The following is a 27,851-nucleotide window of genomic DNA, read 5'->3' as shown; positions in this document are numbered from 1 at the left end:
AAAATAAAAAATAAAAATTATTCTTTAATTTTTATTTTTGACACTGTCTCTTTAACTGGAATTCAAATTATTAGCGGTAAATGCACTATAACAAATACATAGACTGTTGCTAACTTTAATGCAAATTATTCAACCCCCACAGAGAAAATCTTGGCTCCCAATTTAGCTATAAAAATTCAGGAGAACCTCACTGGCATCGCTACACTGCAGCGCTATGCTGAGGTGCCCACCTGTTCCTCTCTGACACAGAGCGGAGTAAAGTACCAATGAAATAAGCCCCTGAGAGAGGACAAACTCACAATAAGGGAAAAAAGGCACCAAGCAACAGCGCGCACTGCATCTAGAGGGAGAAGCTCCGCCCCTTGTGACGTCACAGCCGGCTCCGTGTATGGACCACAAGTGCCAAAAAAAGGCACAAAAAAAGGCCCAAGAAGAAGAAACAGCCCTAGTGGAGTGAGCTGTGATTCTCTCAGGGGGTTGCTGTCCAGCAGTCTCATATGCCAAATGAATAATACTTCTCAACCAAAGAGAAAGAGAAGAGGCAGTAGCTTTCTGACCCTTGCATTTCCCAGAAAAACACACAATGCTGAAGACAGGCGAAAGTCCTTAGTCCCTTGCAAATAAAATTTCAGAGCCCGCACAACGTCAAGGTTGTGTAAGAAACGTTCCTTATAAGAAGTAGGATTAGGACAAAGAGAAGGAACAACAATTTCCTGATTAATATTTCTGTCCGAAACAACTTTAGGAAGAAAACCAAACTTGGTAAGAAGAACGGCCTTATCTGCATGAAATATGAGATAAGGAGATTCATACGGCAAAGATGAGAGCTCAGAAACCCTCCGAGCAAGATAATAACTTAATATCTATGGAATGCATCAGCTCAAAGGGAGCCTGTTGCAAAACTTTAAGAACAAGGTTAAGGCTCAAAGGTGGAGCAACAGATTATTTAAACACAGGCCTGATTCTGACCAAGGCCTGACAAAAGGATTGCACATCTGGCATGTCCACCAGATGCTTGTGTAGTAAAATAGATAGTGCAGAGATCCTATTCAATTTGCTAAAACTTCACCAATGACTGGGGATTGTAGAAAGGGAAGTGATACTTAACCGCTTTGCTGTGGTGCTCTTTGCCTCCTCCTGCTGGCCAGGAGTGATATAGTAATTGATGATTCCGTGGACTCACCGTGTTTTAAGAAAGAAAAGGGTATTTACGCCATACCTTATGGTAAATTCTGCGAGTAACAGGTTTACAAGCCTGAAGCATAGTATCAATGACGGCCTCAGAAAACCCACGTCTAGACAGGACTAGGCGTTCAATCTCCAAACAGTCAGCTTCAGAGAATCTAGATTTGGATGGAGGAATGGATCCTGAAGTAAAAGGTCCTTTCTCAGAGGTAACCTCCAAGGCGTAAGAGATGACATCTTTACCAGATCTGTGTAACAAGATCCTGCGAGGCCAGGCAGGAGCTATTAGAATTGCAGATGCTCTCTCCTGCTTCATAAGTTTAATGACTCGTGGAAGGAGAGCAAACGGAGGAAACAGGTTTGCTAGACAGAAATTCCAAGGAACCGCCAGAGCATCTATCAGAGTGTGTAGAATCCAAACGAAACAGGCTAAAGGGCTACAAATACCTTATCTTCTTTGGAAAAACGATGAAGAGGTCACAGTGATGAATAAAAAACGGAAGTTTATTAGTGTGACATTAAAAGCAAAAAAGAGCCTAGGCTCTAAATACAGACAAAAAGGGGTAACAGAGCGGCAACAGCAGACATGTTTCGTGTGGCGCTACCACACTTGATCACATCTATCAGAGTGGCCTGAGGATCTCTTGATCTTGATCCGTACTTTGGAAGCTTGGTGTTTTGACGAGACACAATTAGATCCAACTCCGGAACCCCCCACCTGAGGATTATCCTTGAGAACACTTCCGGATGGAAAGCCCACTCCCCTGGATGAAAAAAAGTTTGTCTGCTCAGAAAATCCGCCTCTAAATTGTCCACTCCTGGAATGTGGATGGCGGATAGGAGACAATCGTGAGCTTCCGCTCACTGCAGAATGCGAGTCACCTCCTTCATGGACAAGGAAATCTGAGTTCCTCCCTGGTGGTTGATGTAAGCCACTGAGGTGATATTGTCCAACTGGAATCTGATAAAACGGACTAAAAAGATAATTGAGGCCAAGCCGTCAATGCATTGAAGATCGCTTTCAACTCCAAGATGTTTATGGGAAGAGAAGACTCTTTCCAAGACCACAGGCCCTGAGCTTTTAGAGAACCACAAACAGTCAACAGGCTGGCGTCCGTAGTCACAATCACCCAGGAAGGATCCAGATCTATCCTCTGTGAGAGATTTGAATGGTCTCCGTTCCACTGACTGAGCATGCATAGCTACAGAGGTCTCAGATGGAACCGAGTAAAAGGAATGATGTCCATTGAAGCAACCATTAGACCAATCACCTCCATGCATTGAGCCACTGATAGACGAATAGCAGACTGGAGAGAAAGGCACGAAGAAAGAAGTTTGAATTTCCTGACATACGTCAGGAAAATCTTCATGGACAGGGTATCTATGATTGTCCCTAAGAAACACACTCTTGTAGCTGGAACAAGGGAACTATTTTCCAGATTCACGTTCCATCCGTGGGAACGTAGAAAAGACATCATCTCTGTATGAGATTTTGCCTGATGACGCCTGAACCAAAATGTTGTTTAGGTAAGGTGCCACAGAAATTCCTTTGGATCTGACCAATAGAGCCCCCAGAACCTTTGTGAATATTTTGGGAGCCATGGCAAGACCAAACGGAAGTGCAACAAACCGGAAATGCTTGTCCAGAAAGGCAAAACTGGTGATGATCCCTGTGAATAGGAACATGAAGATATGAGTCCTTCAGGTCTATGGTCGTCATGAATTGACCTTCCTGAACCAAGGGAAGGATGGAACAAATAGTTTCCATCTTGAAGGACGGAACCCTTAGGAACTTGTTAAGGCACTTTAGGTCTAGGATAGAACGGAAAGTTACATCCTTTTTGTGAACCACAAAGAGATTTGAGTATAATCCTAGTCCCTGTTCTTTCACAGGAACTGGGACAATTAAACCCAGCAAGGATAGGTCCTCTACACAGTTTAAGAAGGCCTCCCTCTTTACCTGGTTTGAGGATAGTCTCGACAGGAGAAATCTTCCCTTGGAGGGCAAGACTTGAATCCTATTCTGTAACCCTGTGATACTATGTCCACAGACCACTGGATCTGGGACATCTTGTATCCAAGCTTGCTGTAAAAAGAGAAAGCCTGCCACCCACTTGATCCAATTTTTGATTGGGGGCAGACCCTTCATGCTGATTTCGTACCAGTGGAAGGTTTCTTGTTTTGCTTCCCCTTATTCCAGGGCTGACTGGACTTTCAAGAGTTCCTAGATTGCTCTGACTTGGAAGAAGGGGAAAACTTCTGTCCTTTAAAGTTGTGAAAGAAGCGGAAATTAGAATTCTGATGTCCTTTAGGTTTATTTTTCTTGTCCTGAGGTAGGAAAGATCCCTTTCCACCCGTAATTTCAGAAATTATTTCCGCCAGACCAGGCCCAAATAGAGTCTTCCCTTTATAAGGTAAAGCCAAAAGCTTTGCCTTTGAAGATACATCAGCCAACCAAGATTTTAACCACAGAGCTCTGCGAGCTAGAACAGTGAAGCTAGACATCTTAGCTCCCAGTCTAATTACCTGCATGTTGGCATCGCAGATAAAGGTATTGGCCAGTTTAAAAGCTTTGATGCTATCCTGGATCTCCTCTATCATAGTCTCTTCTGATATTAGATCAGACAGAGCATCGCACCAATAAGATGCTGCTCCCTCAACCATAGCAATACATGCTGCAGGTTACCATTGTAAACCTTGATGGATGCACATCTTTTTTAAGTAAGCCTCTAGCTTCTTATCCATGGAATCCTTAAAGGAACAACTATCCTCTATAGGAATGGTAGTTCTCTTAGCTAGAGTAGAAATAGCTCCTGCAACTTTAGGCACAGTGCGCCACGTGTCTCGAATGGAGCCAGCAACAGGAAAAAAAAAAACGACAACAGGGGAAGAGCAAAAGGGAACCCCTGGCATATCCCATTCCTGAGCTATAATTTCAGACATTTTGTCTGGAAAAGGAAAAACATCCACAGAAGAGGGAGAATCATAAACTCTATTAAGTTTAGTAGACTTTTTAGGGTTGATAGCAACCGAAGGCTCAGAGTCATCCAAAGTAGCCAGAACCTCCTTCAGAAGCAACAGAGGTGTTCAAGTTTAAATCTGAAATTAACTTCCTCAGATTCAGAAAAAATTTCCACCATTGTGTCAGTCTGAGATCTCACCTTTAGAAGCTACTGAAGTATCATCAGACATTTGGGAAAGGTTGACCAGCGCGGTTTTAGCGTCAGAAACCTTACTAGCAGACTCATGTTTAGATTTCCTCTTGCGCTTACCTGAAGTAGGAAAAGCAGATAAAGCCACAGATATAGCAGATGTTATATGTGCAGCAAAATCCCCTGGTAAATAAACCCCCCAAGGAGGTTGAGAGGAAACAGAATGCACACCATGAGAAACAATTAAGGCTTGGGACGTTTTTGTGGAGAAAGCTGAGGCATGTCATGCACAGTATTATCCTGAGATAGTGTCATAACACTAAGGTTCAACAACTCTCATCCTTCTAATTCCATATATTTATACTCTTTAATTATGGTGTTGTACATTTAAGACTCATTTTGGCCTCTTCCCTGCATATAAATTTCCCCTCTGCCTTCACTTCTACGCTTGGTATTGTAATACGATTACTCCGTGTCAAGTCCCTCCTGTTTCCTGACGTTTAGCCTCAGCACATCATCAGCTGTATTTCTGCGCACTCGGACGTAAGCTTCAGCACGTCATTCCGTAGATCTCCCGATCACCCCTCTCTTCTCAGCTGTCCGGACCTCAGCGGTGACATCACACGCCGACAGCACAGCATTCTCCAGCGGAGCTGATCACAAACTGCCCCCGCTACTCGACATCTCTAAGCAGCAACAGGTTAGCCCTCTCTCTCAATGTCACATACTCTACGGCTGTGTTTCATATACTCTGTGTCCTGCAATTCTATTCTGGATCAGTTACGTTATTCCTACCCACTGATTCATATGTGTGTTTCTCAAGTTGTAATATCTATCTGACAGACGCATTATACCTTGCAATATCTCATTGCTGTTTTTATCTATGTGACAGAAACTTTATCTTTTGCTACTTTGACTTCCTGTTGGGAATTAGGCTTTATAAATCATATCCTTAACATGTTATATTACTCATGAGTTATATGGGGCAGTGGACAACAACTACATCACAGACACTGTAGTTATCAATTCACAGCCAGAGATTAACTGTTTGTTCCCCAGCAGTCATTATTGTAGTTCACACATTGAACTGATGCTCACCACTATCTATCTGCAGGGAAACTTGCATACATTCCATACAAAAATTAAGTTAGTTTATATATCTGCAGTTGAGATCCACATATCTAACCTAAACCTTTCCACAGGTATACCTGGAATAAGATTGCTGTGATAGAAATACCAAGCCAATAAAACATACATGGATCCAGCAGATATAGTGAATCATGTGCAGGTTCTTACCAAAAGAGTTGAAACCCTAACACAGGGATACAATAGTCTCCACCAAGAGAACACTAATTTAAAACATATTAATGAGAAACTGCAGTCCCTCAAACTTACAGATTCGTCACTTGATCCACATCCCAGTCCCCCAGATAAATTCTCAGGTGACCGTAAGCAGTACAGGGAATTCAAAAATGCTTGTCTTTTGTATTTTGCTCTTAAGCCTAAAACTTACCCTACTGATCACATAAAAGTCCTCACCACAATTCCATACCTCAGGAGGGAGCCCTGTAGCTGGGCAAATACATTCTTTGAAACTGGTGACCCCATCCTCCATTCTCTTGAGAACTTTTTCAAGGCCATGAGTCAGTTATATGATGAACCGAATAAACAGCTAACTGCTGAGTCAGCCATGAGATCATTAAGGCAGAACAAAAGACAGGTGGAGGAATATATCACCGACTTCAAAAAGTGGTCGAAAGACACTTTATGGAATGACCTCTCTCTGAGGAATCAATTCCGTTTGGGATTATCTGATGCTCTAAAAGATGAGTTGGCAAGAGAGCAGTTGCCTGATTCCCTTGAGGAACTAATTAACTTACGTATAACTTTAGACAGGAGGATTAGGGAGAGAAGATTTGAGAAATATCATACTGACTACCCTATTAAAAAGATGCACACATCACTGTATCCAGAAACCAGTACAACGTCACCAGGTAAGGAATTTTCTGAACCGATGACTTAGGATTCATCAGAGGGCCCTTGAATCAGCAGGAAAAGCTTAGGAGACGCAGTAACAACCTCTGCATGTACTGCGGTGCTCCTGAGCACACAGTCAAAGATTGTCCTCAATTGTGCCAACGGAAGGGTAAGACATTTCTTTCCACTACTTGCTTGTCAACGTTAAATAAACATCCTACTCACTGCTCATTGTCTGTTCTTTTGTAGTGGGATCATCTTCAAGTCAAAACCCAGGCAATCCTTTACTCAGGAGCTAGTTTGAATTACATTGATGTAGATTTTGTTCACCTAAATAAAATTCCACTGATTAAAAAAACACTCCTACTGTCTTACGTTTTATAGATGGTAAAGAAATTTCCTCAGGTCCCATACAGTTTCAAACTATACCCCTACGTGTAACCACCAACCGGTTTCATACCGAGTATATAACTTTCGATGTTATACCATCTCCACTTTATCCCATTATACTTGGATCAACCTGGTTCACTTTACACAACCCTAATATTATCTGGTCAGAATCTATTGTTGAGTTCATTTCAGATTATTGCAGAAATACTTGTTTTCACTCTCATGTATTGTTAACAGATTCACCAACAATTCCACCCGAATACAAGAAATTCTCAGATGTGTTTGATAAGAAGTAGGCCAAGAACTTACCGCCCCATAGGAAATACTACTGTCCTATAGATTTGTGGACATCCCTTATGGGCATGTGTTCCCTCTATCTTGCTCAGAACTTGAGTTCCTTAAAACTTACCTTCAAGAGAACTTAAAAAAAAGGGTTCATTAGGCCCTCAACTTCTCCTGCTAGAGAGGGTATTTTTTTCGTTCGCAACAAAGATCAGAGTCTCAGGCCAATAGCGGATTATTGCAAATTGAACAAACGCACAGTCAAAAATCGCTACCCACTTCCACTAATACCTGACCTAATAGACAGATTGCAAGGCGCATCTTACTTCACAAAACTGGATCTCAGGGGAGCCTACAACCTCGTCCGAATAAAATCTAGGCATGAATGGCTAAAAGCTTTCCGAACCCGATACGGGTTGTATGAGTATACTGTGATGCCGTTCGGGGTTGTGCAATGCCCCCTGCAACGTTCCAATATTTAATCAACAATATTTTTAAAGATCTTCTTGACATCTTTCTTGTCATATATTTAGATGACATTTTGATCTACTCCAAGACACTTAAGGAACATGTTCAACATGTAAGTGTAGTTCTGTCTAGATTACGTGAAAACATGCTCTATGTCAAACTGGAAAAATGTATTTTTCATACCAATAAAATTACATTCCTGGGCTATACTATCAGTACCCAAGGTATCAACATGGAAGACTATAAAATCTCAGCCATTTTCTACAGGAAATTTATCTACAATTTTGCTCACTTAATTAAACCATTAACAAATCTTACTAAAATTAAAACTGCTTTCGTATTGAGTTCAGAAGCGCAATCAGTTTTTGATAATTTAAAACGTTCCTTCACAAGCGCACCCATATTGTGGTTCCCTAATCCTGAATTACAATATATACTAGAGGTAGATGCTTCAAATGTCGCAATAGGAGCAATACTCTCACAAAGAGAGACCCACAGCTAAACCTCTTCACCAAGTCGCCTTTTACTCTCGTACGCTCACCTCTGCCAAAGAGAATTATCCAATCGGGGAAAAAGAACTCCTCGCTATAAAAAGTTCTTTAGAACACTGGAGGCACTTACTGGAAGCTACTGCTATCCCTATTCTCATCTATACTGACCATAGGAGCTTGCAGTATCTTAAGTCTAACCTGACTCTAACCTCACGGCAAGTCCGCTGGAATTTATTCTTTAAGAGGTTCAACTTTTTGATTACTTAAGGTCAGCCATAAAGAACCGTAAAGCAGATGCACTCTCACGCCAATTTGATACTGCGAGTAACATCAAAGAAGAGAGAACCATAATACCAACTGACCGCTTTTTAGGACTCTCATTTGATCAAAAACAGCTGTTTAGAACTAAACAATCAACTGATCCTCTGTTACCTAGTTCAAATGTACAACTCCATGAAGATGGGTTGTATTACCATGAAGACCGAATTTATGTACCTGAATCTCTACGGAATATGATATACCATAGCATACATGACTCGCCACTCACAGGACATCCTGGAATTAAAAAACTCAGGATTTGGTCAGCAGGTTCTTCTGGTGGCCCAGTTTATTCAGAGATATGGCAGACTATGTGCAGAGTTATATTGTCTGTGTCACCTCTAAAAAAGGAAGAAATTCCCCTTACGGTCATTTACTTCCCCTGCCCACTCCGGAATGGCCTTGGCAAGATATAGCGCTAGATTTTATAGTGGAACTACCCATGTCAAACAAACAGAAAACTATCGTAGTTATAGTCTACTTATTCAGTAAGATGGTGCACTTTGTGCCATTTCATAAGCTACCCACTGCACTTGAAACAGTTCACCTCGTTTTCAACAATGTCTTCAAATTGCATGGACTCCCTAATTCCATCTCCTCAGACCGAGGAACACAATTTACGAGTAGATTTTGGAAAGAATTATGTAAAAAATGAGGTATCAAACGAAGACTTTCATCTGCATATCATCCACAGAGCAATGGACAGACCGAAAAGACGAACCAGTGAAGCGAACAGTACCTACACTGTTTCACCTCAGCAAAACAGGACAACTGATCAGATTTACTTCCTTATGCTGAATTGGCTTGAAATAATTCATATCACAACTCTATCAAGTCAACATCTTTCCATGTAAACTACGGATTTCATCCAACCTTCCATTGGGATTCCACCATAGAAAGTAACTGTCCTGTGGTGAACGACCTAGTTAACACTCTTGTGATTCAGTTAACATTATCAAAGAGAATATCGATCAAGCAAAGGATCAACAAAGAAAATACTACGACCGCCTCACAGGTCTCTGCACCCAGATTGACAGCTTTGTTCCACCGTCGATATCCTGACCGACCTTCACCTGATCACCGGAGGTGATCTTTGAAGGGGGTGTCCTGTCAAAACACTAAGGTTCAACAACTCTCATCCTTCTAATTCCATATATTTATACTCTTTAATTATGGTGTTGTACCTTTAAGACTCATTTTGGCCTCTTCCCTGCATATGAATTTCCCCTCTGCCTTAACTTCCACGCTTGGTATTGTAATACAATTACTCAGTGTCAAGCCCCTCATGTTTCCTGACGTTTAGCCTCAGCACATCATCAGCTGTATTTCTGCGCACTCGGACGCAAGCTTCAGCACGTCATTTCGTAGATCTCCCGATCACCTCTCTTCTCAGCTGTCCGGATCTCAGCGGTGACGTCACACGCCGAAAGCACAGCATTCTCCGGCGGAGCTGATCACAAACTGCACCCGCTACTTGACATCTCTAAGCAGCAACAGGTTAGCCCTCTCTCTCAATGTCACATATTCTACGGCTGTGTTGCATATACTCTATGTGTCCTGCAATTCTATTCTGGATCAGTTATGTTATTCCTACCCACTGATTCATATGTGTGTTTCTCAAGCCGTAATATCTATCTGACAGACGCTTTATACCTTGCAATATCTCATTGCTGTTTTTATCTATGTGACAGAAACTTTATCTTTGCTACTTTTACTTCCTGTTGGGAATTACGCTTTATAAATCATATCCTTAACATGTTATAACATGAGTTATATGGGGCAGTGGACAACAACTACATCACAGATACTATGTAGTTGTCAATTCACAGCCAGAGATTAACTGTTTGTTCCCCAGCAGTCATTATTGTAGTTCACACATTGAACTGATGCTCACCACTATCTATCTGCAGGGAAACTTACATACATTCCATACAAAAATTAAGTTAGTTTATATATCTGCAGTTGAGATCCACATATCTAACCTAAACCTTTCCACAGGTATACATGGAATCAGATTGCTCTGATAGATAGACACTTGTTTAGAAGGGAGTAACTTGACTTTAAAATGTAAAGTTTTAGCTAAGCATGAGGAACAAAATTGCAAAGGCAGAACAATTTGGGCCTCCAAACATAGCAAACATTTATCCATAGACATTGACTGATCCTGTTCTGAGTTCATAGCTATAAAAATCAGATCCCAATAAATAGGACAATTGGAATTTAAATTAATTGTACACAATAACGCACTGTTAGGCTCATGAAGCTCCGCTCTGATGCAGCGGAAGTGAGGTGCTCACGCAAGCGGGCGGAAAAAAAATAGCACCACATAGCAAGCACACGAAAATTAAAAATGGCCCCAATAAAGTAAAAAGACCAGTATACATAGCAAAACCTCTTAGTCCCTAACTCTCCTGAAGTTAAGCTAAGCAAAAATAAAGCTAAAATTCCCTTAACACAAATCCTTCTGCCAAGTTTAGACTCTCTTACTGTCTTCTCAACATATAGTGTGCCTGTAAAGTCAATGAAGCTGCCCATAATATGTAACCTTATCAATAAGGATAACTAAGTCCCAAAAATGATTAATTTGAGGGATAACCTCAAAAGTGCTGTCCTTCAGTACCTAGAAGGCAAAAGCTATAACAGCTATAACAGTACGCCCATCCCTGTCAGGGACCTGTAGTAAAAGAACAGAGTAACCAACCCTGGCTTTCTGCAAAGGGGTAGCAAAGTGTTAGAAGTAAAGCAAAGACTACCTCGTCGCCTTCTAACTGCTAAAAGCCACCACTACTCTTACTAAAGAGATTGACGTGGACACAGCTAGACCCCAATCCTTGCTTACAGGGAAAAGTACCCATTAAAAGGATTAAATATCTTCAGACACCGCACATCCTGATTATGGGTAAGGAAAGTTACACTTAAAAGGGACACTGAACCCAAATTTTTTCTTTCGCGATTCAGATAGAGCATGCAACTTTCTAATTTACTCCTATTATCAAATTTTCTTAATTCTCTTGGTATCTTTATTTGAAAAGCAAGACTAAGTTTAGATGCCGGACCATTTTTGGTGAACAACCTGGGTTGTTCTTCCTGATTGGTGAATAAATTCACCCACCAATGAAAAGTGCTGCCCAGTGTTGTGAAACAAAAATTGGCTGGCTCCTTAGCTTAGATGCCTTCTTTTTCAAATAAAGATAGCAAGAGAATGAAGAAAAATTGATAATAGGAGTAAATTAGAAAGTTGCTTAAAATTGCATGCTCTATCTGAATCACAAAAGAAATAATTTGGATTTAGTGTCCCTTTAACAGCTTTGCTGGGGTGCTCTTTGCCTCCTCCTGCTGGCCAGGAGTTGAATATTCCACTAGTAATTGGATTGAAGTTGTGGACTCTCCATGCCATAGGAAATAAAATGAAATATGTTATTGCTTTAGTTAAATAAAACTATTTAAATTGTTATCATTAAGGTAATCGTTATTTTTCTCCTTCCAATAAAGTACAGCTGAAAAGTTGATAAAATAAGAATGATTAAACTTTTCAAACTGGAGATATTTTCACCTTCCAATAATTTCATTCATTTCAATGATCTATCTATGAATATCTAATGATATATTATTACTGATTTGGTTATATAACTGGAAAAATAATCAGAAAAGTTATTATACTAAAAATGAAAACCATGATTTAATATCTATTTATATTGGTCTGATTAGTAATTTAAATAGTAATTTAACCTGGTTACCACCAGAAGATTAGGCATGCAAAATTTATAAACTTGAAAAAAATAAAGAGCAAGAATGATAAATACTTACTTTATTACATGGAGAACAGGGTTTAATGGATTAGTTTCTGTGACCCATGAAATAAAATTTCTTACTCTCTCTGACGCCAGAGTGTCTAACTCAGGAAGGCTGTTCTATATAAAAAAAGAAGAAACAAGTTTAAAACATCAATTAACTTTTCCAGTCAGAAAAGGATAATTGTGAAAAAGTAAATTTATGCTTACCTGATAAATTGATTTCTTCTATGATACGACAAGTCCACGGATTCATCCTTTACTTGTGGGATATTATCCTCCTGCTAACAGGAAGTGGCAAAGAGCACCACAGCAGAGCTGTCTATATAGCTCCTCCCTCGACTCCACCCCCCAGTCATTCGACCGAAGGTATAGGAAGAAAAAGGAGAAACTAAAAGGTGCAGAGGTGACTGAAGTTTTAAATCAAAAAAATATAATCTGTCTTAAATTGACCGGGCAGGTCGTGGACTCGTCGTATCATAGAAGAAATCAATTTATCAGGTAAGCATAAATTTACTTTTCTTCTATAAGATACGACGAGTCCATGGATTCATCCTTTACTTGTGGGATACAATACCAAAGCTAAAGGACACGGATGAACGGGAGGGACAAGACAGATGTCTAAACAGAAGGCACCACTGCTTGAAGAACTTTTCTCCCAAAAATAGCGTCTGAAGAAGCAAGTATCAAATTTGTAAAATTTGGAAAAGGTATTAAGTGAAGACCAAGACGCAGCCTTACAAATCTGTTCAACAGAAGCATCATTTTTAAAAGCCCATGTGGAAGCCACCGCTCTAGTAGAGTGAGCTGTAATTCTTTCAGGAGGCTGCTGTCCAGCAGTCTCGTATGCCAAACGGATGATGCTTTTCAGCCAAAAAGAAAGAGAGGTAGCCGTAGCTTTTTGACCTCTACGCTTTCCAGAACAGAGAACATGTTTGACGGAAATCTTTGGTCGCTTGCAAGTAAAACTTCAAAGCACGAACCACGTCCAAGTTGTGCAACAGACGCTCCTTCTTAGAGGAAGGATTAGGACACAGGGAAGGAACAACAATTTCCTGATTAATATTCTTATTAGTAACAACCTTAGGAAGGAATCCAGGTTTGGTACGCAAAACCACCTTATCAGGATGGAAAACAAGATAAGGCGAGTCGCATTGCAATGCAGATAGTTCAGAAACTCTTCGAGCCAAAGAGATAGCAACTAAAAACAGAACTTTCCAAGATAGAAGCTTAATATCTATGGAATGCATAGGTTCAAACGGAACCCCTTGAAGAACTTTAATAACTAAATTCAAACTCCATGGTGGAGCAACAGGTTTAAACACAGGCTTAATTCTAACCAGAGCCTGAGAAAACGACTGAACGTCTGGAACAGACGCTTGTGCAGTAAAATTGACAAAGCAGATATCTGTCCCTTTAAGGAACTAGCTGATAACCCTTTCTCCAATCCTTCTTGGAGAAATGACAAAATCCTAGGAATCCTGATCTTACTCCATGAGTAGCCTTTGGATTCACATCAATAAAGATATTTACGCCATATCTTATGGTAAATTTTCCTAGTGAAAGGCTTTCGAGCCTGAATCAAGGTATCTATGACCGACTCAGAGAATCCCGCTTAGATAAAATCAAGCGTTTAATCTCCAGGCAGTTAGCCGCAGAGAAACTAGATTTGGATGCTGGAATGCTGTCTCAGTGGCAGTGTCCATGGTGGTAGAGATGACATTTCCACCAGGTCTGCATACCAAGTCCTGCGTGGCCACGCAGGTGCAATCAAAATCACCGAAGCCCTCTCCTGTTTTATTCTGGCAATCAGACGAGGAAGGAGAGGAAATGGTGGACACACAATATCCAGGTTGAACAACCAAGGTACTGCTAAAGCATCTATCAGTACTGCTTGGGGATCCCTTGATCTGGACCCGTAACAAGGAAGTTTGGCATTCTGACGAGATGCCATCAGATCCAATTCTGGTGTGCCCCATTGATGAATCAATTGGGCAAACACCTCCGGATGAAGCTCCCACTCCCCCGGATGAAAAGTCTGACGACTTAGAAAATCCGCTTCCCAGTTCTCCACTCCTGGGATATAGATTGCTGATAGATGGCAAGAGTGAGTCTCTGCCAATCAAATTATTTTGGAAACCTCTATCATCGCTAGATGATTGATATATGCTACAGTCGTGATATTGTCCGAAGCCAGCTGAGGCCATGCCTGAAGCGCATTGAATATCGCTCTCAGTTCTAGAATATTTATTGGAAGGAGAGCCTCCTCCTGAGTCCACACACCCTGTGCTTTCAGGGAATTCCAGACTGCACCTCAGCCCAATAGGCTGACGTCCGTCGTCACTATGACCCATGCTGGCCTGCGGAAACACATTCCCTGGGACAGATGATCCTGTGACAACCAGCAAAGAAGAGAGTTTCTGGTCTCTTGATCCAGATTTATCTGAGGAGATAAATTTGCATAATCCCCATTCCACTGTCTGAGCATGCATAGTTGCAGTGGTCTGAGATGCAAGCGAGCAAACGGAACTATGTCCATTGCCGCTACCATTAGTCCAATTACCTCCATACACTGAGCTACTGACGGCAGAGGAATGGAATGAAGTGCTCGGCAGGTGGTTAAGATCTTTGATTTTCTGACCTCCGTCAGAAATTTTTTACCGAATCTATCAGAGTTCCCAGGAATGGAACTCTTGTGAGAGGGATAAGTGAACTCTTCTTTACGTTCACCTTCCACCTGTGAGATCTTAGAAAAGCCAACACGATGTCTGTGTGAGATTTGGCTAGTTGGTAAGTTGACGCCTGAATTAAGATATCGTCCAGATAAGGCGCCACTGCTATGCCCTGCGGCCTTAGAACCGCCAAAAGGGACCCTAGCACTTTTGTGAAAATTCTGGGAGCTGTGGCCAACCCGAAGGGAAGAGCCACAAACTGGTAATGCTTGTCCAGGAAGGCGAACCTGAGGAACTGGTGATGATGTTTGTGGATAGGAATGTGAAGATACGCATCCTTCAAATCCATGGTGGTCATATATTGACCCTTCTGGATCATTGGTAAAATAGTCCGAATGGTCTCCATCTTGAAGGATGGGACTCTGAGAAATTTGTTTAGGATCTTGAGATCTAAAATCGGTCTGAAGGTTTCCTCTTTTTTGGGAACCACAAACAGATTGCAGTAAAACCCTTGCTCCTGTTCTGCTTTTGGAACTGGGCAGATTACCCCCATAGTATATAGGTCTTCTACACAGCGTAAGAACGCCTCTTTTTTTGTCTGGTTTACAGACAACCGTGAAAGATGAAATCTCCCCCTTGGAAGAGAATCTTTGAAGTCTAGAAGATACCCCTGGGTCACAATTTCTAAGGCCCAGGAGTCCTGAACATCTCTTGTCCAAGCCTGAGCAAAGAGAGAAAGTCTGCCCCCTACTAGATCCGGTCCCGGATCGGGGGCTGCCCCTTCATGCTGTCTTGGTGGCAGCAGCGGGCTTCTTGGCCTGTTTACCCTTATTCCAGGTCTGGTTAGGTCTCCAGACTGACTTGGATTGAGCAAAATTCCCCTCCTGCTTTGCGGCAGGGGAGGAGGTAGGGGGACCACCTTTGAAGTTTGGAAAGGAACAAAAATGATTTTGTTTGGACCTCATCTTATTTGTCTTATCCTGAGGAAGGGCATGGCCTTTTCCTCCAGTGATGTCGGAAATGATCTCTTTCAGTTCAGGCCCGAATAGGGTCTTACCCTTGACAGAAATAGCTAAAAGTTTAGATTTTGATGACACATCAGCAGACCAGGACTTAAGCCATAATGCTCTATGCGCTAAAATGGCAAAACCTGAATACTTTGCCGCTAATTTAGCCAGTTGAAAATCAGCATCTGTAATGAAAGAATTAGCTAGCTTGAGAGCCCTAATTCTATCCAGAATACTATCTAATGGGGACTCAACCTTAAGAGCCTCCTCTAGAGCCTCGAACCAAAAAGCAGCTGCAGTAGTTACAGGAACAATGCACGCTATAGGTTGCAGAAGAAAACCCTGATGAATATTTTCTTTAGAAGACCCTCTAATTTTTATCCATAGGATCTTTGAAAGCATAACTGTCCTCAATAGGTATAGTTGTACGCTTAACCAGGGTAGAAATAGCTCCCTCCACCTTAGGGACCGTCTGCCACGAATCCCGAATGGTGTCAGATATGGGAAACATTTTCTTAAAAGTAGGAGGGGGAGAGAACGGAATACCTGGTCTATCCCACTCCTTAGTAACAATGTCCGAAATCCTCTTAGGGACCGGAAAAACAGTAGTGTAAGTAGGAACCTCTAGATATCTATCCATCTTACACAATTTCTATGGTGGAATTACAATAGGGTCACAATCATCCAGAGTCGCTAAAACCTCCCTGAGCAACAAGCGGAGGTGTCCTAGCTTAAACTTAAAAGCCATCATATCTGAGTCTGTTTGAGGGAACATCTTTCCTGAATCAGAAAGCTCTCCCTCAGACAGCAATTCCCTCACCCCCAACTCAGAACATTGTGAGGGTACATCGGAGATGGCTAATAAAGCGTCAGAGGGCTCAGCATTTACTCTCACACCTGACCTACTGCGCTTCCCCTGCAACCCAGGCAGTTTAGATAAAACCTCTGTGAGGGTAGTAGACATAACTGCGGCCCTATCTTGCAGGGTGAAAGAATTAGACGCACTAGTACTTGGCGTCGCTTGTGCGGGCGTTAAAGGTTGTGACACTTGGGGAGAATTAAATGGCATAACCTGATTCTCTTCTGACTGAGAATCATCCTGTGACATACTTTTATCAGCTGAAATATGTTCTTTGCAATTTAAGGCCCTTTCAGTGCATGAGGGACACATTTTAAGTGGGGGTTCCACAATGGCTTCTAAACACATGGAACATTGGCTTTCCTCAATGTCAGACATGTTAAACAGGCTAGTAATGACCACAAACAGGCTTGCGCCTTTAAGAGAAAAAAAGCATACAATTTTTCCAAAACTGCTTTAAAACAATAAAATTGTTCCAATTTTATGACAGAAGCATCCTAACTATGCAGCTAAGTTTGCCCCACAAGGAAAGGAAAGGAACACTTAACCCTTACCAGAAAAAACGGATAATTAGAAAATATTTATATCAATAAAAAACACCCCCCTGCTGTGGCGCTTACCTGCCCTCAGGGGTCTGTAAAACCGGTTAAACCTTTGATTTGACCCAATACAGCTCACAAAGGCCCACCGGAGTTGGAGCGTGCTGCTTGCCTGATAAAAATAACTGCTCAACTGAGGTGCGAAAAAAGGCCCCGCCCATCTCACTCGATGTCTCTCAGCCTAAATGAACCGCACCAGAGCGGTCTAACAATTAGCCATGTGGGTTCATAAACCCAAAAAGAAAGCCATGTGTACCCTCTCAATAAGCATGAAAAAGTCTCACATAAAAACGTTATCAGCACTCCCAGTTATGTAAACGTTTGCCCACAAACATTCAAACCTCAGTGTCAACCATTTTTTCTTAGCCCATATATGCAAGCTCAGTAATACCTCTCTATATATTTTAGGATTACTGCTTACCCTTTCCCTCATGGGGATACTGTCAGCCAATTCTGAAATACCACCGTCTCGCCAGAAAAAAAATGACTGAACATACCTCACTGCTTATAGCATGAAAAACGTTCCTCACACTGAAGTTTCTAAAGTACTCCTCAGCCATTCTGTGGGAACTGCTCTGGATCTTAGTGACAACTGCTAAGATCATCAGCCTCCAGGCAGAAGTCTTCATCCTTCAATGTTCCCCACACAAAATAACAAGGGCACTATTGAGGCAGTCTTCTCACTTATCTTAGTCTTGATAGATACTTATTGAGTCTGTATCTTTACTTATTTCTATTGTGAGAAGTGGTGCTTGCATTCATTACTTGAATTCCACAAACAATTGGGATATAGAATCCCTGAAAGAGAAATGCTTGGATAGCACTCTATGCCCAGACTACATGAGTAGAGGCAGTACTTATTAAAATTTAACCTTTATTAGTTGTATATTAAAAAATGGGTAAACACAAAAACATCTAAAATTTCTTCTATCGTGTAAAGATATATACTGAGCGAGATCAATTATTCTATATTTGGCCTGGTACCAATTAATGTATTTTTTGATCTCACTGTGTCTTTGATACCCTTCAGTGGGTAGTTTATATCAGAGTTGGGGTGTGATAAAGGTTCATTAATAATAACTTGTTGTAGATCACACTCTAGTCCTGGAGAGTGAGTACTTAGAGTTTGTCACTTATTGTGAAGTGATATGTTCTGTTGATGCATACTGAATTGATTGAATGTTGAATTGAAGCTAGAAAAATCTTTATACACAAAGGAAATTTGATATTTCAGCATAACATTACGCCTTATCTGAGTATCGAATCTACCCAGTATTGATCTTAGGTGATTATAAAACTTAATTCACAACTTTCTAACTAATCTGGGTATTGAGCCTGCCCAATGCTTGGGTTTAGTGATTATAGAGCTTTATTCAAATGGTTGCTCTGACTTGTGGGATTTGGTGATTTATGTAAGATTGTTTATTCTGTGGTCTGCACTGTATTTATCTATGTCAAGTACTATTATCAGTTAATCATCTTGTGTACTTTTGTAACATGAATAACCACATATGTTACGCATCCACATTATGCCTGCAACATTTTTATCTCTTTTGAATAAAGGTTTCAATCTGCCGTTATTAATTCTGAAATGGAGTTCTCAACCCCAATACTTATGGACAGTACTGTATGCTATCATTGAGATTAGTATTAGTTTATCAGGCAACTTTAGTTGCAGTATTACTGATTATTGTTACCCGCTGTGATTGTTTATATATTGGGTTAAAATGGTATATGTCTTTATAAAGTAGATTCAATCATTTACCCCCATGCGTACAGACAGTGCTATGTGTTATTATTCCGATTAACTGTAGTTATATCAGGAGATTTTGAATATTGTGTCTGTATTCACAGATCACTCTCTACTATTATGTAATCAGACACCCACAGTCTCTTTTGCGGCTGAGCCGTTAGATATTGTAGCGGTATAGATTATTGGTATAGATCACTCTCCACTATTGTGCAATCAAACACCCACAGTCTCTTTTGCGGTTAAGCCGTTAAATGTTATAACGATATTGATTATTAGTAATGTAATTGTTTACTGGTAGGGTTAAGTTAATATATATTTTTCTAGAATAGATTCAATCATTCACCCCCTTGCATACAGGCAGTGCTAGGTGCTGTTATTCAAATATTTCACAGATTACTATCCACTATTGTGCGACCGAACACCCGCAATCTCCTCTGCGGCTGAGCCGTTAGCTATTGTAGCGGTATTGGTTGTTATTATTCACTGTAACTGTTTGCGTATTAGGTTAGATTAGTATGTATCTTTCTAAAGCAAAATCATTTCCTTCACCCCTTGCATACAGACAGTGCTATATGCTGTAGTTAGGATTAACTTTAGTTCTATCAATGGCGTGTGGATACTATGTTTTTTGGTTCACAGATTTCTCTCCACTATCGTGCAATCAAACACCCACAACTTCCTTTGCGGCTAAGCCGTTATATATTGTAGCAGTATTAATTATTCTTGTTCACTAAGACTGTTTGCATATTGGGTTAAATTGGTATGTATCTTTCTAAAATCGATTCAGTCATTCACCCCCATGCACACAGACAGTGCTGCGTACTTTTCTTTTAATTAGCTTTAGTTATATCATTGGAGTGTGGATACTGTGTCTCTATGCTCACAGATCACTCTCCACTAGTGTGCGATCGACCACCCACAACCTCCTTTGCGGCTATGCCGTCAGAAATTATTACGGTACTACTGATAGGTATCTTTACATACGATAGATTTCTATTAAAATATACAACACTTGCAGGACCCCATTGTCCCACACAACCCCCCTGACGCGTTTCGCCTGTTTAGGCTTTGTCAAAGGCGGCGGGCCGCCGTGGTTGAACCTATTTATGCGTGCCAAATCGGATGTCCCGCCTCTATAGTTTATAGTTTAGAAGTCTTCATCCATCTGCTGCCTGAGGGAAAATAGTACACACCGGTACCATTTAAAATAAAAAACTCTTGCTTGAAGAAAATAAAAACTAACATTTTATCACCTCTTTCACTTTACCCTTCCTAGTACTTAGATTAGGCAAAGAGAATGACTGGGGGTGGAGTCAAGGGAGGAGCTATATAGACAGCTCTGCTGTGGTGCTCTTTGCCACTTCCTGTTAGCAGGAGGATAATATTCCACAAGTAAAGGATGAATCCGTGCACTCGTCGTATCTTATAGAAGAAATTGAACTTGCCGACAACGTTCTTGAAAAATTGAATGTGACAATAACTATATAAATGTTATAAAAATGTGCATCTAAAGCAATATGCAGCATTATAATAGTATAGTATAATTTTGCATATATTAAACGATACCCAATGATATTCAGCACAATATTATTACACTTATATATTTTTCCATATGGAAACATATATAAAAGCACTCACTGGTCTTGAGTCATCAATATAGCTATTTCAGACATGTATGAAGATGTCTGAAGAAGGGACACCAGTGGTCTCGAAACATCACAATAAATTGAAGTTATACTGATGACTTAAGATCAGCGAGTACTTTATATGTTTGGATATGTGAGAACCAGAGAGCATCCTGGCAGCTGTGTTGCATGGAGTGAGAATGCACCTTCCCTACAGGTGTGTGTAAATATATATATATATATATATATATATATATATATATATATACATATATATATACATACATACACACACACATATATACATACACATATATATATATATATACATACATATATATATATATATATATACACATATATATATATATATATATACACATATATATATATATATATATATATATATACACACACACCATGCATTTGCAATATGAAGCCAGTATCACTTAGGGGGTGATTTATCAAGTTGAGGCAGACAGGGGTGCATATACGCGCCCCTATCCGCCGCAGCTCACCTCTGGCGGCCTGAATTCTCCTGGAGGAATTCAGCATTGCACTCAAGCAATATTTTGCGATCGCGTGCACTACCGCCCCCTGCCCACGCGTGGGCAGGAGCTGTCAATGTTCCCGGTCGGAAAAGACCGGGGAGATTGAGTTTCGCCAAAGAAGAGGTGGCGAAGAGGTTAGCAAAGCAGCGTTCTGATGACCGCTGCTCGTTAAATATGGGGTGCAGGTTCTCGTGTGAGAACCTGCAGCCGTAGGCGCTCAAAGGCTGGAGAAAGCCTTTGATAAATCGACCCCTTAGTAGCTACTTATATGTATCTGAAATGGTTAAGTGGTAGAGAAAGAAGCCCAGTCCTATTCTCATAATAAAAGTTCTATAAAGGTTATAAATAGAGCCAACTTATTTGTGCACTCTATGGGGGACAATTTATCAAATGCTTTGCCCGCTACGGCTGCAGATTCTCACAAGAGAACCTACAGTCCGTATTTTACAAGCAGCGGTCCCTAACCTTTCAGCACCTCTTAGGTTGCGAATTTCAATCTTCCCGGTCTCGTCCGACCGGGTAGATTGACAGCTCCTGCCCGCGCGTGATTGGCTGTGCACGGGCAGGGGGATGGATTGCACATGAGCGCAAAATAGCGCTCATGTGCAATGCTGAATTCCAGCAGAGGAATTCAGCCTGCCAGAGGTGAGCTGCGGCGGACAGGGGCGCATATGTGCGCCACTGTCCGCCACAGCTTGATAAATCGACCTCTATAACTGCATCCAAGTAGGACTCATCTGTGGGGTTTGCCTTGACATGGGCAGGAAGCTCCTATGCTTTGGCCAAAATATTGTACTAACCTCACTTTTTTAAAATAAATTTTGGGTTAGTGCACAGGTATTTGTTAGTAAAATGTGGCTGAATGGTGACCTTGCCGCCTCTCAATACCATTGGGATTGTGTGCAGGATACATTTCTTCAGAACTACGTTTTTAACAAATACTTTGCTCCATATGCCTATTCAGTATAACCTTAGATTAGAAAAATATACTGTATTGTCCAGTTCATATGGAGGCCACTGAGAATCAGATGTAATTACTGGAAGTACAGAGGAGATGCACACCCAGTTCCAATATCACTGTAAACAGGTTTTCAATTCAAAATGAAGAGGGGGTGAATCAAGCACTTAAAGGTGTATCTGGTTCATAATAGTTATCATTTAGTATACCAGATATTTGGTATTGACAAATGTATTTAGGAATTAAAGAGAGTATAGAGGAGATGACCACACATTTATTGAAGCCAGAAAATGGTGTCTGCAGTAGATAAAAGTAGAATAATCTAAAATATTAGGAGCCAGAAGTAGCTGTGGTGCCTTAGCATCCAGAAATTGTCAAGCCTTACCAGGAAGATTATTTCTGCTTTATTGCATATGAAAAAGAAGCCACGCTCTCTCTGTTACAAAACACCACTATTACAGTTTCCAGGTTCCCATATTCAGAAAGAATATTTAGTATTGTAGTGAAAGATTAATTACACAAATCTCCTCTTACAGGGAGACTTTATCTTAGCCGATTATATAAATTTGGAAATAACTGGGTTTTGGAAGGACAGAGAGAGCATGAATACATAATGTTCATGGAGCAGATAATTATGTACTAATGCAAAGATGTGGGAAATCATTTTGAGGTCTATGAAAGAGCACTTAAAATCCCATCAGAGTCAGAAAAGTAAACATGGCACAAATAAATGATTTTTTTTTCACAGAATATGAAGCAACACATAAGTCTTTAGCAGCTTTACTCACCATTTTCTGTGGTATTGATGCATAGTTTTGGAAGCCTAGAACATCCCTCAAAAAGTTTGTATCACAATTTCGTCCAACCCAAAGATAAAGAGACTGTAAGTTGAAAAACAACACAAAAAAACAGACAAACAACAATATCAATGTCTATTTCAAAACTCAAGTAATAATCAATTGATTCCTGTAAAATGGAAGCATTTAAAGAAAAAATATTTTGGCTAAAAATGTCAACATTTTAAAGTGCAAAACAGCTTTTCTAATAAAAATGTTATTAACGATTTCAGAATAGCAATTTATAACAACCAATGACCATAGATGCCCCATACGTGAGGCAATTCCAAACCTCATGCTAGTATTCCAAATGTTAGTCTGTGTATACCTCTGAGCCAACAAGAAAAATTACTGCAGTCTGTACATCTGGCGTTATCTAAATAAAGCATTTGTACAGCTGAGAATTGCATGGTATTTCAAGGCTTTACTGTAATTTTAGGATAGGGTTAAGACAAATATACTACAGGAAATGTTCTCTTCTGTGGAAACACAGATTGGGCAGAAAGAAGCTGCACCCTAGGTGGGTACCATCCCATAGGATGGGCTATTAAGCACTATCCATCCCCAGTTGAGCACCTCTCATGTATTTTAGTCTCCCTAAGGGTAATAGGGGAAACCAGACGTGGACCCCTTTCCCTCTGTGCCTAGAGGGATATAGCAGCACCTCCACTGAAGAGGCCCACATAGGCCGAAACATATGTCTGGGGTTCAGATGAGAATTGCCTGGTATTTCCAGGCTGGACTGTGCTTTTGGATGGGGTTCAGACTAATATACTACCGAAAACCTCTCCTCTGTGGAAAGCACAGATTGGGCAGAAAAAAACATAATTTATGCTTACCTGATAAATGTATTTCTCTTGTAGTGTGTTCAGTCCACGGGTCATCCATTACTTATGGGATATATTCTCCTCCCCAAAAGTTGCAAGAGGATCACCCAAGCAGAGCTGCTATATAGCTCCTCCCCTCACATGTCATATCCAGTCATTCGACCGAAACAAGACGAGAAAGGAAAAACTATAGGGTGCAGTGGTGACTGGAGTTTTAATTAAAATTTAGAACTGCCTCAAAAAAGACAGGGCGGGCCGTGGACTGAACACACTACAAGAGAAATAAATTTATCAGGTAAGCATAAATTATGTTTTCTCTTGTTAAGTATGTTCAGTCCACGGGTCATCCATTACTTATGGGATACCAATACCAAAGCTAAAGTACACTGATGATGGGAGGGACAAGGCAGGAACATTAAACAGAAGGAACCACTGCCTGTAGAACCTTTCTCCCAAAACCAGCCTCCGAAGAAGCAAAAGTGTCAAATTTGTAAAATTTTGAAAAGGTATGAAGTGAAGACCAAGTTGCAGCCTTGCAAATCTGTTCAACAGAGGCCTCATTCTTAAAGGCCCAGGTGGAAGCCACAGCTCTAGTGGAATGAGCTGTAATTCTTTCAGGAGGCTGCTGTCCAGCAGTCTCATAGGCTAAACGTATTATGCTACGAAGCCAAAAAGAGAGAGAGGTGGCCGAAGCCTTTTGACCTCTCCTCTGACCAGAATAAACGACAAACAGAGAAGAAGTTTGCCGAAAATCTTTAGTTGCCTGTAAGTAGAACTTCAGGGCACGGACTACGTCCAGATTATGCAAAAGACGTTCCTTCTTTGAAGAAGGATTAGGACACAATGAAGGAACAACAATCTCTTGATTGATATTCCTGTTAGAAACAACCTTAGGTAAAAACCCAGGTTTAGTACGCAGAACTACCTTGTCTGAATGAAAAATCAGATAAGGAGAATCGCAATGTAAAGCAGATAACTCAGAGACTCTTCGAGCCGAGGAAATAGCCATCAAAAACAGAACTTTCCAAGATAAAAGCTTAATATCAATGGAATGAAGGGGTTCAAACGGAACACCCTGAAGAACTTTAAGAACCAAGTTTAAGCTCCACGGAGGAGCAACAGTTTTAAACACAGGCTTAATCCTAGCCAAAGCCTGACAAAAAGCCTGGACGTCTGGATTCTCTGCCAGACGTTTGTGTAAAAGGACAGAGCAGAAATCTGTCCCTTTAACGAACTAGCGGATAAACCCTTTTCTAAACCTTCTTGTAGAAAAGCCAATATCCTAGGAATCCTAACCTTACTCCATGAGTAACTCTTGGATTCACACCAATATAAATATTTACGCCATATCTTATGGTAAATTTTTCTGGTAACAGGTTTCCGAGCCTGTATTAACGTATCAATAACCGACTCCGAAAAACCACGCTGTGATAGAATCAAGCGTTCAATCTCCATGCAGTCAGCCTCAGAGAAATTAGGCTTGGATGGTTGAAAGGACCCTGAATTAGAAGGTCCTGCCTCAGAGGCAGAGACCATGGTGGACAGGACGACATGTCCACTAGGTCTGCATACCAGGTCCTGCGTGGCCACGCAGGCGCTATCAGAATCACCGATGCTCTCTCCTGTTTGATCCTGGCAATCAGTCGAGGTAGCAACGGAAATGGTGGAAACACTTAAGCCATGTTGAAAACCCAAGGGGCTGCTAGTGCATCTACCAGCACCGCTCCCGGGTCCCTGGATCCGTAACAAGGAAGCTTGGCGTTCTGGCGAGATGCCATGAGATCCAGCTCCGGTTCGCCCCAACGAAGAATCAGTTGAGCAAACACCTCCGGGTGAAGTTCCCACTCCCCCGGATGAAAGGTCTGGCGACTTAGAAAGTCCGCCTCCCAGTTCTCCACGCCTGGGATGTAGATCGCTGACAGGTGACAAGAGTGCGACTCTGCCCAGCGAATTATCTTCGAAACTTCCAACATCGCTAAGGAACTCCTGGTTCCCCCTTGATGATTGATGTAAGCCACAGTCGTGATGTTGTCCGACTGAAATCTGATGAACAGTGATTTGGGGTTGACACTGAGCGCCTAGTGCTAGAGGGACCCTTGCTTTAATAAATTGACCCCTAGCGGTCAGAAAGGTAGATAATCAGAAAGAAAATTATTAAAGCGCCAATAGAACAAAGGCCGGGTCTAAGTCTAAAAATATGTCGTTTATTAATACAATAAAATGTATAAGATACAATAAAATATACCTAGAGTACAATAAAAAATATAATCATGGATCCAAGATTTTACAATAAGTGGCAACAATAAAAACAAATGTAACAAACCTTGGTTTGTTACATTTGTTTTTATTGTTGCCACTTATTGTAAAATCTTGGATCCATGATTATATTTTTTATTGTACTCTAGGTATATTTTATTGTATCTTATACATTTTATTGTATTAATAAACGACATATTTTTAGACTTAGACCCGGCCTTTGTTCTATTGGCGCTTTAATAATTTTCTTTCTGAAATCTGATGAACCTCAGTGTTGCTAACTGAGGCCAAGCTAGAAGAGCATTGAATATTGCTCTTAATTCCAGAATGTTTATTGGGAGGAGTTTCTCCTCCTGAGTCCACGATCCCTGAGCCTTCAGGGAGTTCCAGACTGCACCCCAGCCTAGTAGGCTGGCATCTGTTGTTACAATCGTCCAATCTGGTCTGCGAAAAGTCATTCCTTTGGACAGATGAACCCGCGACAACCACCAGAGAAGAGAATCTCTGGCCTCCTGGTCCAGATTAAGTAAAGGGGACAGATCTGAGTAATCCCCATTCCACTGACTTAGCATGCATAGTTGCAGCGGTCTGAGATGTAGGCGCGCAAATGGCACTATGTCCATTGCCGCGACCATTAAGCCGATTACTTCCATGCACTGAGCTACTGATGGGCTTGGAATGGAATGAAGGACACGGCAAGCATTTAGGATTTTTGATAACCTGGACTCCGTCAGGTAAATCTTCATCTCTACAGAATCTATAAGAGTCCCTAGAAAGGGAACCCTTGTGAGTGGGAAGAGAGAACTCTTTTCCATGTTCACTTTCCACCCATGCGACCTCAGAAATGCTAGAACTATCTCTGTATGAGACTTTGCATTATCTAGGTACGGAGCCACCGCTATGCCTCGCGGTCTTAGTACCGCTAGAAGCAAGCCCAGAACCTTTGTAAAAATTCTCGGGGCCGTAGCCAACCCGAAGGGAAGAGCTACAAACTGGTAATGCCTGTCTAGAAAGGCAAACCTTAGGTACCGATAATGATCCTTGTGAATCGGTATGTGAAGGTAGGCATCCTTCAAGTCCACTGTGGTCATATACTGACCCTCTTGGATCATGGGTAGGATGGTTCGAATAGTTTCCATTTTGAACGATGGAACTCTTAGGAATTTGTTTAAGATCTTCAGGTCCAAGATTGGCCTGAAGGTTCCCTCTTTTTTGGGAACCACAAACAGATTTGAGTACAAACCTTGCCCTTGTTCCGTCCGCGGAACCGGGTGGATCACTCCCATTACTAAGAGGTCTTGTACACATCGTAGAAATGCCTCTTTCTTTATTAGGTTTGTTGATAACCTTGACAGATGAAATCTCCCTTGTGGAGGAGAAGTTTTGAAGTCCAGAAGGTATCCCTGAGATATGATCTCCAACGCCCAGGGATCCTGGACATCTCTTGCCCAGGCCTGGGCGAAGAGAGAAAGTCTGCCCCCCACTAGATCCGTTTCCGGATAGGGGGCCTTCTCTTCATGCTGTCTTAGGGGCAGAAGTAGGTTTTCTGGCCTGCTTACCCTTGTTCCAGGACTGGTTGCCTTTCCAACCCTGTCTGTAACGAGTAGCAGTCCCTTCCTGTTTTGGAGCGGAGGAAGTTGATGCTGCTCCTGCCTTGAAATTACGAAAGGCACGAATATTAGACTGTTTGGCCTTTGATTTGGCCCTGTCCTGAGGAAGGGTGTGACCCTTACCTCCAGTAATGTCAGCAATAATTTCTTTCAAGCCGGGCCCGAATAAGGTTTGCCCTTTGAAAGGAATATTAAGCAATTTAGATTTAGAAGTTACATCTGCTGACCAGGATTTAAGCCATAG

At 41.3% G+C, this 27,851-nt stretch overlaps 1 protein-coding gene across 1 annotated transcript in view; it reads right to left on the bottom strand.

The window, feature by feature from the left end:
- Positions 1-27,851, bottom strand: part of SEC24B (SEC24 homolog B, COPII coat complex component) — a 521,322-nt gene that overhangs the window by 5,630 nt on the left and 487,841 nt on the right. Inside the window, exons 22-23 of the mRNA XM_053700185.1 lie at positions 22,867-22,959; positions 12,071-12,174 (exon numbers count right to left, since the gene is read on the bottom strand). Of these exons, the coding sequence (XP_053556160.1) occupies positions 12,071-12,174; positions 22,867-22,959 (197 nt within the window). The remainder of the gene's footprint in view (positions 1-12,070; positions 12,175-22,866; positions 22,960-27,851) is intronic.

This window comes from Bombina bombina, chromosome 2 (genome assembly GCF_027579735.1).
Source record: "Bombina bombina isolate aBomBom1 chromosome 2, aBomBom1.pri, whole genome shotgun sequence".
Classification (NCBI taxonomy): Eukaryota; Metazoa; Chordata; class Amphibia; order Anura; family Bombinatoridae; genus Bombina; species Bombina bombina.
The sequence above is the reverse complement of the archived record's forward strand: the minus strand, read 5'-3'. Positions and strand labels throughout refer to the sequence as shown.